The sequence below is a fragment of the Gadus morhua genome, chromosome 1, assembly GCF_902167405.1.
Source record: "Gadus morhua chromosome 1, gadMor3.0, whole genome shotgun sequence".
NCBI classification, from domain to species: domain Eukaryota; kingdom Metazoa; phylum Chordata; class Actinopteri; order Gadiformes; family Gadidae; genus Gadus; species Gadus morhua.
This window is the reverse complement of record NC_044048.1, coordinates 27,463,253-27,480,937: the sequence shown is the minus strand read 5'-3', so window position 1 is coordinate 27,480,937 and position 17,685 is coordinate 27,463,253. Positions and strand designations below refer to the sequence as shown.

Here is a 17,685-nt window from a genome sequence, read left to right as displayed (position 1 = left end):
GCAATTCTCCGTCTCCCGTTAACGACCTGTATTTAATAAAAAAAATTCTTCTAGAATGCAGGTAACCATCGTGTCAAGAGAAGATGAATCCACTGTATTTTTTCCACATTTCCAATGGGCAAAAAGACTTGTCTGTCCTGCCACAACATCATCATCTCTATCATTACGTGATCCTCACTGCTTCTATCGCTCACAACAGTTCGAGAAGGTCTTGTGAATCATCTCTTGGCAGTTCCTCCATACAGAAAACTCAACAGAGTGTGTTATTCCATGCGCATGTCAGCAGGCGTGTATTTGTGGTGGACTATTAAGGGATTAATTGTGCTTTCATTGGCATTTGTATGTGACCTCATGTCACCATATGAAACGAAGGTTAAACACATGTACACACCCTACACACATTCTGAGACAGTACTAATAGCCCACTGTTGAGACAGCATTTGCTATGCATGCTTAAATGATTGAATATTGAATAATTGACTTATTTTTAATGAAAAGACAAAAAGGTGGACTTCAAAATCCTTTTGTTAGGGGGTGCCAGATTTCCCCGTACTGGGATCAATATACTATCTTATCTTAAGTGACAGGGGTTGATCAACACTTAGAAAGAAGAAGCGGGTTCCAAGTCCTGGTCTATATATTTTTTGTTACTCAGGCCAATGTGTAAGCCTTTAAGGGCTGGTCTACTTCAGACTGGTCTACCACCCCGTTCACTGCGCCTGTCCGTAACACGTTGCAACAGTTCGCTAGTGCTCCGCTTTGTTGAAACGGTCTCACAAAGAAAAGGATATAAAAGTTAAAAAAGCACTTAGCCTCCCCCATAGCTGTTATTCGAAGCGACAAGAGCTAGCGAAGCGGAGGCTAGCGTCTTTGTAAAGTGGCCTGTGACGGCTTTTAGCCCGGCCGTGGCGGGCTGGGAGAAGCAGATGTACCGCCGTAAATATACAGGGGCCGGCAGATATTGCAACTAGAAAGGCCAAGGTTTGATCTTATGACTAGCGTAAAGCAAGTATAAATACAGTAACAGGAAGTGTGCGTCGCTGTTGCTGGCATTGTTAAACGGAACAGCCCTGATGTGAAGCTCAAAAGCACCACAGCCTGTTTTGGAAGTACAATACCTAGAATAAGGATGGTAGGCCTGTATGTTGGGGTTATTTGCACAATAAAACATTTAGCAAAGAGGGGTTTATACTTGGATGTATATTGGCTGCCTGTATATTGCCTTCTTACTGAGCACCACTAACCTTCCATGTGAAAGAAAGTGGTTATTTCTGAAGTGCTTCAGGAATTGTTAATCGGAGGAAATGCAGGGAACGTGTTTCACAGCTTTCCCTGATTATTCAACTCTTTCTTCCTTTCTATGCCAGGGGATCTGGCTTTAACTGGAAATGCCCAACGCATACTCTAGACTAGAGCTCTTGTGTTAAATATGAAAAAATCAAAAGAAGCACAGAAGCAGAAATACACACGTTGCGTAGCGTGTGTGTCTCGATGATAAAATGTTATGCCTATATTGGATGCTGAGCCGACGGTTCTCCTACGTTTGGTGGTCCTACATCGTTATGACCCTGTTGGGGGGGGGGGGGGGGTTGGATGGTATCGGGTCGGTCCGGTCTAGGACCTGTAGTCCTTTTTACTGTAGGGCTTGTTCCCCAGAATACCATCCACATCGTGCACGATGGACGAGGTGAGCTTCGGAAGAATCTGTTGAGGTAAGAAACAGACCATGGAACTTAAGAATATTTTTATGGGTTTTATTTTGACTGTGACATTGGGCTCAAGCATGCCTACTCATAGCTTGGGAGATTGGGGATTGACCACAGTACTTTTCAGCTGGGGAGTCATACGCCGTGCTACCTAGCATACCTTCCTTTTCTTTAAGGTTTTTAGGGAATACATCACAATAGAAATATCTAATTTCAGTAACCCAAGGATTCTTCAAGATCGGTGATATTTATATGCAATAAAAGGTGGTTCTCTTTTTGTATAGAGTGGCAACTGGATACAGAGGGAACATCCAGACATGATGCCCACACTGCAACTTCAGCAGATGAGGTCCAGCGCTCAGGGGGAAAGAGAGTTCCCTCCCCGGCTTAAAATAGCACTCCCTACGTCTATGAAAAAATAGTCACATGTCAATACATAACGAGGCAGATGTTTGTTGCATGTTTTTTTTTTAAACCCTGGACAGCTAGTTCAGCTGGCGCTTTACTGCCACAGAGGGATGTTCCCCATCCCGGCCTGTATGGTTCCACAACTTTAGTTCTCTTGTAGGAGAGCGGCAGAGGGGAACCCGGGTTCTGGGTTCGAACCCAAAGGTCTGCGGTCTAAACAATTAACAGTCTATTGCGTAGAATTGAGTAGCAAACAGCGGTGCCGTTGACTGAATACCCCCACTCCTCCCTTTCTAACTACTTTGGTGGAATGTTCTGGCCTGTGTTATGTAAGGTGCCAGTCTGTACCATTGAATCCCATCATTTTATTGTTATGTTTATACTATGTTATTGTGTCTGTGGTGGAAGAGACCAAGAGCCAACATGGCGGCCCGTGGTTTACCTGTATGGCTCCAATGTTCTCCAGAAGTTGGTCAGCACTGGAGGCCCCCAGAAGGACAGAACTGACCCCATCGTTCCTCAGGCACCAGGCTAGAGGAACAAGGCACAGAGCAGGACTAGCTTCAGAGAAGGACTACACTCGCTGACTGGCTGACATTTAGGTTACGTATGTATTATCAAAACACGCACCCTTTTTTCTGATCTAGAACATATTCCTGGATATCTGATTTGAATCAAGTGATTGTTCTGGAAATCCCTGCAATATATTTCCACCAGGTTTACCTGCAGCATCTGACGCTGACAGTGTCTGACGCTGGTATAGTGTATCTGTAATGTTAGCCAAATCAAAGTCAATTCAGTTTCCAAATCTCTGAATGTGGGTTGGGGTTGGGGTTGTTTTCGGTTTACATTGATTGCTGTGTGTGTTGGGCAAGAGGGAGAAACATGAACCCTGAGGCGAGACGAAGGGATGGAGAGGGGTAAAGCGAGGTAGGAGAGACACCACTTGGGAGGGGGGACATGTTGGAGGGAGGGAGGGAGGGAGGGAGGGAGGGAGGGAGGGAGAGGGAGAGGTAGGCGAGGGAAGCACATGAGGGAGAAGACCATATGTCGGAGGTTGGGCCATCTGGGCTGCTGGACGTGACAAACTCCACAGAGAGTTATCCATAGTAGAGTAGTGCCGTGTAGTTGGAGCACAGTGTGTTGTATTGTAATTGTACTGCACATGTAGTTTATGTGTAATGATGTGATGTAGTTTAGTGTGTAAAAGAATAGTTGAAGTACCGATACGATAGCCAGCTCGGGGAGGGGGGGGGTTTAGCAGTACTTTGAGTGTAGTAGGGCCCGACCGATTCATCGGCCTGTCGATTTAATCGGCCGATTATAGCCTTTTTGAAAATAATCAACATCTGCCAAAAAGACGCCGATTACAACCGATTTTTATTTATTTTTTTATTTTATTTTATTTAAATGTTATTGCGCTTCGTATCCTGCAGATTGCGCTCCTACTCGCCTTGCTAACTAACAACTTTAGCTGGAGTAAAAAAGAGGAGATTGAATTTTACCGTACAACATGAAAGCACGCTCGCTCAGGCATCTGCGCGCTCACCTCACCAATGTACACAAGACGCGTTGTTTGAGCATGTTGTGCCTGTTTTTCTTTAGGTCCCAGGCCATGTTAATTTGTTATACTGTAGACTCTAACGGTGAGACCATACTGCTCAGCACGCACGTGTTAGTCACTGCTCACGAGCGCAGCACATTGGGAGTTAGTTATTTATTTTACATTTTACATTACACTCACATTCGTCAAAAGTGTTTAAAGTATATTTAAGGTATCAAAAACTACGTTTTATATGCTTTTTTTTGTTTTGTTTTTAATCGGCCGATTAAATCGTAATCGTAATCGGTCGGGCCCTAGAGTGTAGCGTATAAGTATAGTTGTAGTACCGATAACTGGCTGGGGGAGGGTGTAGTAGTACTGAGTGTATATTAGTATAGTTGTAGTACCGATAGCGAGCTGGGGGAGGGTGTATATTAGTATAGTTGTAGTACCGATAGCGAGCTGGGGGAGGGTGTATATTAGTATAGTTGTAGTACCGATAGCGAGCTGGGGGAGGGTGTATATTAGTATAGTTGTAGTACCGATAGCGAGCTGGGGGAGGGTGTATATTAGTATAGTTGTAGTACCGATAGCGAGCTGGGGGAGGGTGTATATTAGTATAGTTTCAGTACCGATAGCGAGCTGGGGGAGGGTGTATATTAGTATAGTTGTAGTACCGATAGCGAGCTGGGGGAGGGTGTATATTAGTATAGTTGTAGTACCGATAGCGAGCTGGGGGAGGGTGTATATTAGTATAGTTGTAGTACCGATAGCGAGCTGGGGGAGGGTGTATATTAGTATAGTTTCAGTACCGATAGCGAGCTGGGGGAGGGTGTATATTAGTATAGTTGTAGTACCGATAGCGAGCTGGGGGAGGGTGTATATTAGTATAGTTGCAGTACCGATAGCGAGCTGGGGGAGGGTGTATATTAGTATAGTTGCAGTACCGATAGCGAGCTTGGGGAGGGTGTATATTAGTATAGTTGTAGTACCGATAGCGAGCTGGGGGAGGGTGTATATTAGTATAGTTGCAGTACCGATAGCGAGCTGGGGGAGGGTGTATATTAGTATAGTTGTAGTACCGATAGCGAGCTGGGGGAGGGTGTATATTAGTATAGTTGCAGTACCGATAGCGAGCTGGGGGAGGGTGTATATTAGTATAGTTGTAGTACCGATAGCGAGCTGGGGGAGGGTGTATATTAGTATAGTTGTAGTACCGATAGCGAGCTGGGGGAGGGTGTATATTAGTATAGTTGTAGTACCGATAGCGAGCTGGGGGAGGGTGTATATTAGTATAGTTTCAGTACCGATAGCGAGCTGGGGGAGGGTGTATATTAGTATAGTTGTAGTACCGATAGCGAGCTGGGGGAGGGTGTATATTAGTATAGTTGCAGTACCGATAGCGAGCTGGGGGAGGGTGTATATTAGTATAGTTGTAGTACCGATAGCGAGCTGGGGGAGGGTGTATATTAGTATAGTTGCAGTACCGATAGCGAGCTGGGGGAGGGTGTATATTAGTATAGTTGTAGTACCGATAGCGAGCTGGGGGAGGGTGTATATTAGTATAGTTGTAGTACCGATAGCGAGCTGGGGGAGGGTGTATATTAGTATAGTTGTAGTACCGATAGCGAGCTGGGGGAGGGTGTATATTAGTATAGTTGCAGTACCGATAGCGAGCTGGGGGAGGGTGTATATTAGTATAGTTGCAGTACCGATAGCGAGCTGGGGGAGGGTGTATATTAGTATAGTTGTAGTACCGATAGCGAGCTGGGGGAGGGTGTATATTAGTATAGTTGCAGTACCGATAGCGAGCTGGGGGAGGGTGTATATTAGTATAGTTGCAGTACCGATAGCGAGCTGGGGGAGGGTGTATATTAGTATAGTTGTAGTACCGATAGCGAGCTGGGGGAGGGTGTATATTAGTATAGTTGCAGTACCGATAGCGAGCTGGGGGAGGGTGTATATTAGTATAGTTGCAGTACCGATAGTGAGCTGGGGGAGGGTGTATATTAGTATAGTTGTAGTACCGATAGCGAGCTGGGGGAGGGTGTATATTAGTATAGTTGCAGTACCGATAGCGAGCTGGGGGAGGGTGTATATTAGTATAGTTGCAGTACCGATAGCGAGCTGGGGGAGGGTGTATATTAGTATAGTTGTAGTACCGATAGCGAGCTGGGGGAGGGTGTATATTAGTATAGTTGCAGTACCGATAGCGAGCTGGGGGAGGGTGTATATTAGTATAGTTGCAGTACCGATAGCGAGCTGGGGAAGGGTACATCCCAGGCGCTCAGCGATGGCCAGCAGTTCCTTCAGCTTGCCCTGCTGCCGACGGCCCTCTTCACTCAGAATCTTGTCCTTCATCCACTGGTAACCCTGGCAACACAGTATAGAGTACAACAATGTTTAGATTTTACATCGTTGTGTGTATGTACTGTATATATATATGCATATTATTCTATATTTCACCGGTGGTTATTCCTAACTGTATTGTGTGTTTAGGGGATTTTGGGGTTTCTGTAGCTATCGGCATGTTCTACAGATGTATCAAGGTCATTTTATTAAAAAGAAAAATCATAGATGTATAAATTAATCTTTCACATTTTCACTTTTAGTACAGAGTTTAGTTGAACTCTTTGAGACTACAACAAACCAAATAACTAAAGATAACAACTGTTCAGCAAACTGTTAAAGATGTCTAGTGACAGCACTCCTAACCAGTCGAGTGAAATGATCATCCACTTAGATTTCAAAAGACCAATTTCTTGATGTCCTTTCTCTGAAATGATGAGTCAACTTTTGATGTCCTTTCTCTGAAAGGATGAGTCATCACAATGTGTTTTATCAGAAAAACTGTGCACTGTTAAATGCCACAGCTGACTGAGTCATCAAATTAAGAGATGCTATCTATCTTAGATGGACAAACATAATCGTGTGAGTTGGAATATTTAGCTTGCAGTAATAAATCTATCTTTGTGTTTGCATGAGCTCTGATCTCTATTTGTATTAAATTTAATAAAAAAAATAATAAGCATAATAATTGAAAGGCAGTCACACAAATAGTGGGAATGTTCTCCCATAGTCACGGTAGATGAAAACATCAAAAAACATAAGACTAACCTAGATCAACATAAATACAATTAAATAAAACAATAGTATTGCAAATAATTGCAATTGCAAGAGAATAATTTAGAAGAACTATGGAAACAAAAAGCATTGATGGTAATGTTAATATAAATATCAGTTTCTGATTGGCCAGCTGATCATAATAACGAGTTATTCAATTTGCTCAGAGTTGAGGGGGCGTACCTTGAGGGATGCCCGGGAGAAGGCGGGCACACCGCTGGTGTACTTCCCAGAGATGATTCCACATGCCAGGGGAGACCACGTCATGGCTCCCACCCCTGCAGACACACACACACACACACACACACACACACACACGCACACACACACACACACACACACACACACACACACACACACACACACACACACACACACACACACACACACACACGCACACACACACACACACACACACACACACACACACACACACACACACACACATAGTGCTGCCTCGTATGAATAATATAAATAAGAAATATAACATAAAACACACACTCACAGATTTATTTATATATAAATATACATGACTTTCTTTCAATTTGATCCATAATTAATATTACGCTACATTATATAGTTTCAGAGTAGAGTGTACCCAGATGTTTTGAAAGGGTATCAAGCTCTCTACATTAAATAAACATGTGTCTTGATAACATCACTATGCCTTGTTCTACGGCTGTGGGTCCTTGCTCGGGCCTCTCACCTATCTTGTGATAGAGCTCTGGCAGCTGCACCTCCACCTTCTCCCTCTGGAACATGTGGTACTCAGCCTGCTCACAGATGGGCGGGATCAGGTTGAACTGCCGCGCCACAGAGTACGCCTCCTGAAAACACACACACACACACACACACACACACACACACACACACACACACACACACACACACACACACACACACACACACACACACACACACACACACAGGGTTGCAAAGCGTTTTTTGCAATGAACAAACACAGAAAAACAGACAAAGGTTAAAATAGTGTCATTAATCATAATGACACAATAATTTGCTGTCTTCTAAAGATGAACAACATCAACCACCCTTCGCCACAAAGTGGTGTTTTATTATTAGGTGAGTGCTGCAAGCAGCACTCACCTTTCTTTCCTTATTGTACAATAGAGTTTTGGGACCCTACCCCTTCCACAATTGTTCACCTAGAGAATAGTTTGGAATCGCGCACTACCATTCAAATTAGTTTTACATATTGTAATCTTTTTAAGATATTCTTTTAAAATATTTTTTTTTACCAAGGAATTCAATGGGATTTACCCATTCTCTGACACTTCTACTACTTTAGACTTAGTAACTTTGTCAATTTTGAACCATTAACCTTAACCAAAACAGTTGAATAACCGACACACTTTGGTCTTCAAATATATTTATCAAACCGATTTTCAATATCATTTATACGTTTTTTCAGAATCAACAGTTTAATTTCATACCCGCTTTGTATACTTTCAGTTGGTCTTCAATTGAAGCTAGAGATTTTTTAAATAGTGGCTAAGTCAAAATTGTTTACTCCATTTAGACTTTGTTCAGATCTTTTCACTTGATTTAAGCCATTCAAAAAAAACAAAAACGTTTTAAACTATGTGGCTTAATTAAAACATATTTTCGACCTCACTTTGCATTACAGCACTCACCACATTTTCTGCAGGAAATGCATTTTCTAATTCTATTTTGATATTCTCACCATGATCTCCATTGCGCTCCAGCGCGACGTGCCCCAGTACATCGCCATCCCCTGGTTGATCACATGGGTCATGGCCCTCACCGTCTCTGCCAATCACAACAGATTACACACAAAGAGAATCAGCTATTGGTCGGATACCTTGTTTATAATACAGGACACATCCAGTTTGTTGGTGGATGAAAATCCCAGCTAACACATTTAGGACTGAGAGAGAAAAAAGAGATACAGAAAGAAATAAAGAAAGGCAGAATGAAAGAGAACTGTTCAAAGCAGGGAAAGAAATGTCAATGGGATCAACAGGCAGGAAGACTGAAGAACATGAAAAACAGATTCTCATCTGAATCTTAGGTCTGCCTCCTCACAAGTTAGTTACGTTCATGGGGTGTAACACACAGTTATGCATGAGAAGGTAGAGGTCATCACACAAGGTATCCACATCCCTGTCAGTTTGTCAGGGTTGAAAAGCATCTTGCAGGTTGCATTCCTGGCTAACCAATTTGGGATGGCTATGTAGCAAATTGAATAAAAAGCAATACTATTCTTTTAAGAAAATAGTTAAAAAATATTTCTTCAGACTGTTCGCTACAAAAACAAGTCCAGTGTTAATTCCAGTAAAACATATTTGAGTGGCTTACCTGCAAGCTACTCTATAATGCTCTATAATAAAGTTCTTGTTCGTCTAAAGACAAAGAATACGAAGAATAGGATTGCTCTGTCTGTGAAAACATGTCGTCAAGACCTGCTTTAATAACCAAGGACAGCAGAATAGAGGAGAATAAGTTCTTCCTTTATTATGTTTTTTTATCTTCAAAATCATCGCCCCAGAGAAGATGTTTCATTACGAAAACATGCTGTTCTTGGAGAACATGCAGGATGATTCGTATCGCTCCCTATGAGGGGAGCGTTGGGTTGTTGGAACAAATGACCAGGGACCGACTGATGCAGATGGTATCAACGAGCATCGGATATGGTGTTGAGTGAGACAATATGAACATACTCCTCTCAAAACGGCATATTCAATATTATTAATTGCAGTGGGACGATAAGATCGGGGTAGGATCAAACGGTTGTAAACTGGGCGGGCTGCAGTCTGGGGGGGAGGGGTGTACATTACCGTCAATTTATCGACACAATAAATAAATCCCTTGATGGAGCGGCACCAATGTTACTATTGGGGGAGGGAGGGGGCTCATTCCAGCATTTTATGGGATCCATAGAGGGATGAACAAAGGAGAGGAGGGAGAGTCTACTCCTAAACGTCTGCCATAAAATGCTTCCTCATAGGGGGGTGGCTGAGGGTACCAAGTACCTTCTATGACGAACTTTCTGGACCTAGGTGTGTGAAATGGATCTCCTGGACGAAACAAAAGGAAAGAAAAATAAAGTGAGATTGGGGAATTGGTGGGTGACCCTGGGGTTCATAGTTCACCTTGGGGTTACCTTTGCCTTTGTCAGGTCACAAGTGAGCAACAGGTGGCTGGTGGGCTTGAACTTTACCAAGCAGACAGCCACCTTGATGGACTTCCAACATATGCCTCGTTCCTGCAGTGCGGTTCAGTACGGTGCAGCTTGGTCCGCTTATATTGGCGTTTCTACTGCTAAAAGTTGGGTAGGGTCCCAATTTTTGGTACTCCTCCGTTTGGGTACCAAGGGGTCTGAAAGGGTGCTATAAAGGTGGAGCTATACACGCTGTCCGTTGATTGGTCAACAGAATCGTCACTTACGTGAGACAGGGGGATAAAAACAAACAAACACAGTACCCGCAAGGTATTTCTGGCCACAGCGGAAGCCGTAGAAAATGTTGCGCCAAAGTTCACCGTCCTTCTTGGAAGACCTCCATTGATACGCTCTTCTTTTCAAGTGTCGCGTTCTTCTTTTTAATTGAATTTATTAGCAGGCTACACTGTGTCGTGCTGCTATGATGTCACAATGCTTACGTAGCTGCCGCGGCTATCGCCATCCGGCTTAAAACCCGCCCTACCATAAGGGTACTGTAGGCCGTGGAAACGCGAGCCAGATTTAGCGTAACTGAGCTGTCCCGGGCCCCGCCGCACCACACCGAACCACACGGTGCTCGGTGAAAACTAGGCAAAATACCAACAAACCTGTTGTCCTACATTGTACTAGGGCTTCAGGGCTCCGCTCTGATGGTGTTTTCAGGGGAATAACTTTGAGGGTCGGCAGTCCCAGAACAAAGACTTCAACAGTTCAATTTGTCAAGGTCGCGCATCGGTCAGGTTGACTGCACCCCAACCAACTTCGGCAGGCCAGTAGAGGGAATTCTACCACCCCCCCCACACCCATGCATTGGATCCCATGGAATAAGTATTCCCGGCCTTGGGTGTCATAATGCTTGCACATTGACACATAACATCTTGTTATAAGTTGTAGATAGGAGTTGCTGGGGCGCATGGCATCTGTGCCGTAAACAAGTTGTAAACACCACCAACCACCGGGTGGAGAGCTCTTTCTGGCCCTGGATCTCTGCCGTATAAAGAGATATCTGGACGTCTGAGGCTGGTTGCGTCAAATGCATCTGTTAACATACATGACCCTACCTTCCATTGGTGTGTTGGGATCCGGCCGGTTGGCAAAGACCACGTCCACATACTCCAGCTGAAGTCTTTCTAGGGACGCCCTCAGACCTACGTTATGGAAGGAAAACAACGATCATATTACTCAGTGTTGCCTTGCCATTGCTGGCCGTTTGCCATCAATTTCAGGGTGTCCTGTTACACGCCACCAAACGAAATACAATGACTATTAGATTTCTTGTTGCATTAGAATGATTTCCTTCGGCTTCTAGTTAAACTGGGGGAAACAAAACACATCTGAAAACTTTTCACCTTCAATGATGTGTTTCCTAGACAAGCCTCTTTCTGTTTCCGCCCTGTGAAAACAGTCAGAAAGAAAGAAACTCATTTTAACTGGCTTTGAATACAAAACAATGAGAGAAATTACCATAACTTCTGTTAGCATGAAGCTATACCAAACTGCCTGACAGTAACAAATTTCAAGAAAAAAAATAAAAATTAAAACAGAACAGAGTACATACTTTCCACCCCAGAAAATCTTGGTTGTGATGACTAAACTGGAGCGCCTGTGTGTGAAAACAAAGTTCAAAGTCGTTTTCATACCTTTTGTTAGGTAGTAAAGGTTATCTTATCATGCAGACTGCTATGTCATTATTTTTTTGATCACTGTTCCAAATGTTCATATTTATACGGGACAGCAGGTGAACATTCATACTTCAGGTGCACATTAATTCACCAGATGCTCCTCTTCGGATTCTACACCATTGATAAGGTTAATGATTATCCTCTTATCATTCATCCAAAACAGGTCAATGAATGAATGGCATTAGTACAAAATGTCTCCTGTTACAATGAATAAACATCCCATGATGAGTGAAAAGGGATTCCATATTCTCTATGTATGAATGAGGCTGATCACCCTACCTCCATCCCTTCTTTTTGATAATCCTTCCCAAGACAAGCTCAGCCCTGTGAAAGAGAGATTTAAATTATTGGCCAGATTTGTGTGTGTGTGTCTGTGTGTACGGTGATATGGTTATAATCACTTTATAGGTTGGTTGTTTGGTCATTTTTGTTCTTCTGCTCATAAATCCTGTCTCTCACACACACACACACACACACACACACACACACACACACACACACACACACACACACACACACACACACACACACACACACACACACACACACACACACACACACACACAGACCCCCCCACACACACACACATGCACCCACACACACACACACACACCTTCATAGATTTCACTAACAATTGTATTTGCCTCAACTGGATAATTACGATTTCCCCAGAGTTTAAATTGAGCCGACTGCTGCAAATTCCCCTCAACGATTTCCTGTGCTGCTTTGTAAATTGTGTACCCACGATTGGAAGGTCTTTCAATGGTTTAATGCCCTATGTTAAGGATTGGGTCCTTAAAGCCCATTATAGCAACATTGCTGTTACATGCATTAACCCCAAAAGTTCTGTCAGAGTCCTGGGAGATGGACAATGATCTGATTTAGAATGCCAAACACGTCTATCACCATCCACCTCTCCTCCCCTCTATCAACCTATCCACGCGTGTGTCGGTCTACGTCTATCCTTCTGGGGCCAGTTGCACTAACTGGGCGTAACCCTGGTCGTAACTACGCCTGGTCGTAACTTGGCGTTCTAAGTCCAACCTAACCGTTACGCCGGTTGCACCAACTGGGCTTAGCGTTCTTTTCACTAAGACCAGGCGTAAATCCTACGCCTGGTCAGGGGCAGGCGTAGAGTTGAAATTCCAGGCTGTTTCTATAGCAATTACATCCAATCCAATGCAGCTTTACCACCATCCTTGCAACGCTTCGCTAAACTGCATTTCAAAGCACAGCCGCCGATATGATCAGTGTTCACAGATCGACTGCCTGTCGGGAAGATATCGCTGGTCGATTAGTCCGTTCTCAATTTATAATCAGTTGTGAATGTTGTTTTAACTATGTTTATATGTTTTATATAGGCCGACACATTAAACAAATCTCTCCTACAGAACCATTCCCGTCTAAATGCCTGCTCGTCGTAAACCAGACAATACAAATACATATTTTAATTATATTCGTTTGCAGTGTTTTATTGTTAGGCATTAACACAATTGATGAATGACAATGAGTGAACGAATGAATTATTTATTTCGGTGTCCAACAGCATGTCAAGTAAAATAGTAAACAGCTGTTGTCACGAGATATCCTAGCAACGCGGTGATATGCGCATACCATGGAACATTCACATGGCCGCGCATGGCTAAGACCGGGCGTAGTTAAGACCAGGCATAAGTCCCGTTGGTGCAACCGGCGTTAGTTCCATTCTAACGCCAGGTCGTAACTAAGACCTACTTAGCAGTTACGACCAGTCTTAGTTACGCCCAGTTGGTGCAACCGGCCCCTGTTTATTAGCATACATCCATAACTCTGTGTGTGTGAGTGGGTGTGCGTGTGTGCACACCTGCGTGTGTACATGCGTGTCTGTGAGTGTGTGTGTTTATGCGGGTGTGTCTGAGAGTCATGTGTCTGCGTGAATATGTGTGTTTCTGTGTGTGTATGCATGTGTGTTTCCTGTATATGTATCCTGTGTTTTCCTGTCCGGGGTGTATGATGGGTTGCCGGTGCGAAACTCACTTCCCGGCAGCGTAAACCTCTGCGGTGTCGAACAGGTTGATGCCGTTGTCATAGGCCAGCGTCAGCAGCTCCTCCGCCATCTTGTGAGACAAAAACAACCTAATTCATTTTTCATCTGACTCTTACCACATGTCGTATGAGGAAATGTGAGACTCTTTATAATGTTCGGTAAAATTCATGTTTCTCTAACCGGCTTTCCATATGAGAATTGTGATTAAATTACTCATTTTTTATCCTACCTCATCTGATATCTGGCCCCCAAATGTCACCCACGTCCCTGCAACAAAGAGAAGAAGAAAGTGGTTACAGAGACAGAGAAGAAGAAAGTGGTTAGAGAGAGAGAGAGAGAGAGAGAGAGAGAGAGAGAGAGAGAGAGAGAGAGAGAGAGAGAGAGAGAGAGAGAGAGAGAGAGAGAGAGAGAGAGAGAGAGGGAGAGAGAGAGAGAGAGAGAGAGAGAGAGAGAGAGAAAGGGAGAGAGAGAGAGAGAGAGAGAGAGAGAGAGAGAGAAAGGGAGAGAGAGAGAGAGAGAGACAGAGAGAGAGAGAAAAAGGGAGACAGAGAGAGAGAGAGAGATAGAGAGCTCACCTAATCCAAGACAGGAGACCCGTAATCCAGATTTCCCAAGATTTCTGCAAGAAAGAAATATATTACACTCTTCAGTTAACACATCCAAACTCTACATGTATCATTATCTTTTTTTTACAAAGCATTTGTGAAAGTGAGAATAATCCAAACTCAAAACGAATATAGAGTATAGTTGGAGGTAGTACTGTAGGTACTAAAGAAGGAGTGAACTTGGTTTCAAGGGAAATAGCATGACAATTACTGGCAACCGATCAACTTCCTAACTGTCCCGATTTGTTAAAAAAATTATTGAATGCTTTCTCAGTACTAAATTGGATGTTAACCGCTGTTAAAGGTTGGAAAAGGGGTATCATTTCAGTGACTTTTCCGAAGGCATACTTATGCAACATGTGTTTGTGTTGTTAATGTTGTTTATGTTTTAGTGTCTATTTTCTCTGATAGCGATATGTTGAATTTAACATCTTTTTTGTAGTTAATTAGCTAGCCAGTATTTCTCTCTTCTCTTCTTTATATGTTTAAAAAGGAGCATAAATTACAACCCAACACCTGCAGATATTATTTTGTATTCAGCAATGTGCCAAGGTATGCCGAACTTCATTCAGTAAACCATATTTTTATTTCCCTCATTTACCTCAAAACACTGCAATGGTGTCCGAACTCCTAAATCTAACCTACAGCACCTTTAAGTGTGATGGCTATTATAGCAAGCAAAAATAAGGTGACAATCAGTAAAGGTGGCATAAAGAGTGAAAGAATGAGGATACTTCTGTATAATAATAATAATTTGATTATTCATTCTTCTTCAAGTTTCCTGATAATGTCCAGTATAAGTAAACAATATCATATTCGTTTTTTTCGAATTACACTACAAAGTCCAATTGCTATGGATACACAAATCCAATTCTTTCACTTTCTTTTCTTTGGCTCGCACAATGTAGACCAACACCAGTGAACCCCAAACATGTCCGACCCTGAGTCCGACAGAAGCGTGTCTCTATTCACAGCTCACTGGACCACAACACCTAGATCTCCCAATCCTGAAAGTTAATTACATGCCATTGTACCAGCACTCCCACTCTCACTCTCTCTCTTTTCAGCTGAAATGCTTCAGCTTGAATGCATTCAAACATTCAAAAGCTAGATGTACCCAGTGGCCTTCAAGGATGTGTAATAAAAGTACCTTGGGTTGGGTGAAGCCACGAGAACACAAAAGACACTGTGAGGTTCCTTGAACGGATTGAAGAAGAAAAAACACGCTGGCTGACTTCAACCATCAGCTGGAGGAAGAGCGCATGGAACATTCTAGGACAGCCTTTGTGGTGCTTCTGCGTGTGTTTGTGTTTTTGTGTGTGTGTGTGTGTGTGTGTGTGAGTATGAATGCTGAGTGACTTGAAGGTTGTGTGCTCGAAAAATGATCACACAAAATGAATCACCCAATAAAAGATAAAAATAAATAAATAAATTAACCACACTCACACCCCAAACACGAACAGCTGGAATAGGGAAAAAGAAGGGAAACTACAAAAAAAATATTTTATGAAATTTTTAAGAATAATCCCAAAAACTAGCTTCTCGATCAGGTAATGCTGACAAGTCAACGAGCAAAACTTTAACGCGATATTCCAGCAACAAGCAACATTTCACAGCTATCTTTCGAAATATTCTTTATGATTTAATAAAGTGTGTAACTATAATAGTTGGCCAATGGCCCCAAGCTATCTCTGGAGTGGTTTGTGTCTGAAACAGGCTCCTGAAGAGGTGTTGATAATGTGAGTCTAAAACCCACACACAAACACACACGCGTCTTTTTTTTCTAACACACTGGCAATGTTGATTGACAGCTGGCTGTATCACTTCTACTCCACATTGTATCACCACTTATTAGCATACAATATACCATGCATACAAGCATGGGCATTTTTCCTTGTAATACCATTTGTATTAATGTATAAGTATATACAATATATAATAGCATGTGCATTTATTTTTGCAATACCATTCGTATTAATATATCAGTTTATACATTAAATAATATATACTAGCATTTATTTTTGTATTTATACAGTAGCATTAGTAGGCCTTTTACTAATTTATATAACAATGTGCAACCATGAACACACACACACAAACACTTTGGCAACCACCAAAAGGATACGCAATCAGTCCTGTGAAAGTGACGACCGACTGTGTTCACTGCGTGTGTGCGAGTGTCTGTAACATGACCTTCACACCTTTTCTTTGTGAAGTTCGGACCAAGAACGTGCGCTGTGACAGGAGATTGAAGCCAGCCGCAGAGAACCTTTTTGTTTGGTTTATAAACGTGCCACATTCTCTAAGTAGTGATGAGTAGATCCAGGCACTTAAACATCAACAAGAAGCGAATGACATTCATTTCATTTAAAAATAGACACAGTGTGAAATGTGTTCTTAAACATCACACAGTCTACGGGTACAAACATCCACACAAGGCTCACGTGCACACACACACACACACACACACACACACACACACACACACACACACACACACACACACACACACACACACACACACACACACACACACACACACACACACACACACACACACACACACACACGTAGGCCAAACTCAACAAAATGTTGAAGAAGAAAATGTCTATGAGAAGCACTGCCCCGTAGTAGTTCTTCAACATTGTACATTCTGGTACTTTCAACTTAATAAATTAGCTTTCTTTGACTGGGAATTGATTGTGCCACATCCATCTGTAAAAAACTTAAAGAAAAGTCTGTGCTGTTGTTATATCTAAGGGCAACAAGCTCCATGTGTAGATGATATTAGTGCACTTGTGAACTTTAGTATTGAGTAATCTGCCATGAACATGAAGATTTAGACATGTGTCAGCAACACTGGCCATTCGGATCACACAACATGCAGATTCTAGACAGTCAGAGGCAATTTTACTGGGAAAATGTATTGTTATTATGCATGAAAAATATTGTTTCTACTATCTCGACTTAAAACATCCCTCTTAAAGCACTTGCAAGTAGGGCTGTACGGTATGGACTAAAATGTATATCACGGCTTGATTGGAGGCATAGACGGTAACGGTATTATATCACGTTATGTTAATTGTATCTAAAATTTCGATAAATGCCTTTTTGCTCCCTACTGGTTAAAAAAAATGCTAAATATTTTCTCAAGTTACTTCCATCTCCGAAAACATTAATGTTTAATAGTATGTATTTCTTTCTCCACTTGCTCGCAGACCTTGCTCGCAGACCTCTTTAAAGCCCTTTGACATTTTGAAAGGGAACCATGTCCTTACACAGGTAAACAGTGATGGCGTTCGTTATCTCGTTCCACCGCTGCCTTTTTTTTTGTGAGGACTGGCTTTGGAAAATGCCTGCGGAAACGATGTCTGAGATGCAGAGACAGCTTCG

General features: G+C 42.6%; 1 protein-coding gene across 5 annotated transcripts in view; it reads right to left on the bottom strand.

The window, feature by feature from the left end:
- Positions 1 to 45: 45 nt before the first annotated feature.
- The window catches only part of LOC115541819 (voltage-gated potassium channel subunit beta-2), a 34,674-nt gene continuing 17,034 nt past the window's right edge, over positions 46 to 17,685 (bottom strand). For 3 of the 5 annotated variants that reach the window (XM_030353722.1, XM_030353696.1, XM_030353713.1), the window contains 13 exons: positions 14,263 to 14,306; positions 13,917 to 13,954; positions 13,678 to 13,757; positions 11,941 to 11,985; positions 11,538 to 11,582; positions 11,329 to 11,372; positions 11,041 to 11,127; positions 8,483 to 8,568; positions 7,487 to 7,607; positions 6,964 to 7,058; positions 5,910 to 6,030; positions 2,557 to 2,645; positions 46 to 1,704 (listed from right to left, as the gene is read on the bottom strand). In XM_030353722.1, the coding sequence (XP_030209582.1) occupies positions 1,615 to 1,704; positions 2,557 to 2,645; positions 5,910 to 6,030; positions 6,964 to 7,058; positions 7,487 to 7,607; positions 8,483 to 8,568; positions 11,041 to 11,127; positions 11,329 to 11,372; positions 11,538 to 11,582; positions 11,941 to 11,985; positions 13,678 to 13,757; positions 13,917 to 13,954; positions 14,263 to 14,306 (985 nt within the window). In that variant the 3' untranslated portion in view covers positions 46 to 1,614. Of the gene's footprint in view, positions 1,705 to 2,556; positions 2,646 to 5,909; positions 6,031 to 6,963; positions 7,059 to 7,486; positions 7,608 to 8,482; positions 8,569 to 9,791; positions 9,837 to 11,040; positions 11,128 to 11,328; positions 11,373 to 11,537; positions 11,583 to 11,940; positions 11,986 to 13,677; positions 13,758 to 13,916; positions 13,955 to 14,262; positions 14,307 to 17,685 lie in introns of all 5 variants that reach the window. The other 2 variants (XM_030353688.1, XM_030353706.1) reach the window with 1 other exon arrangement.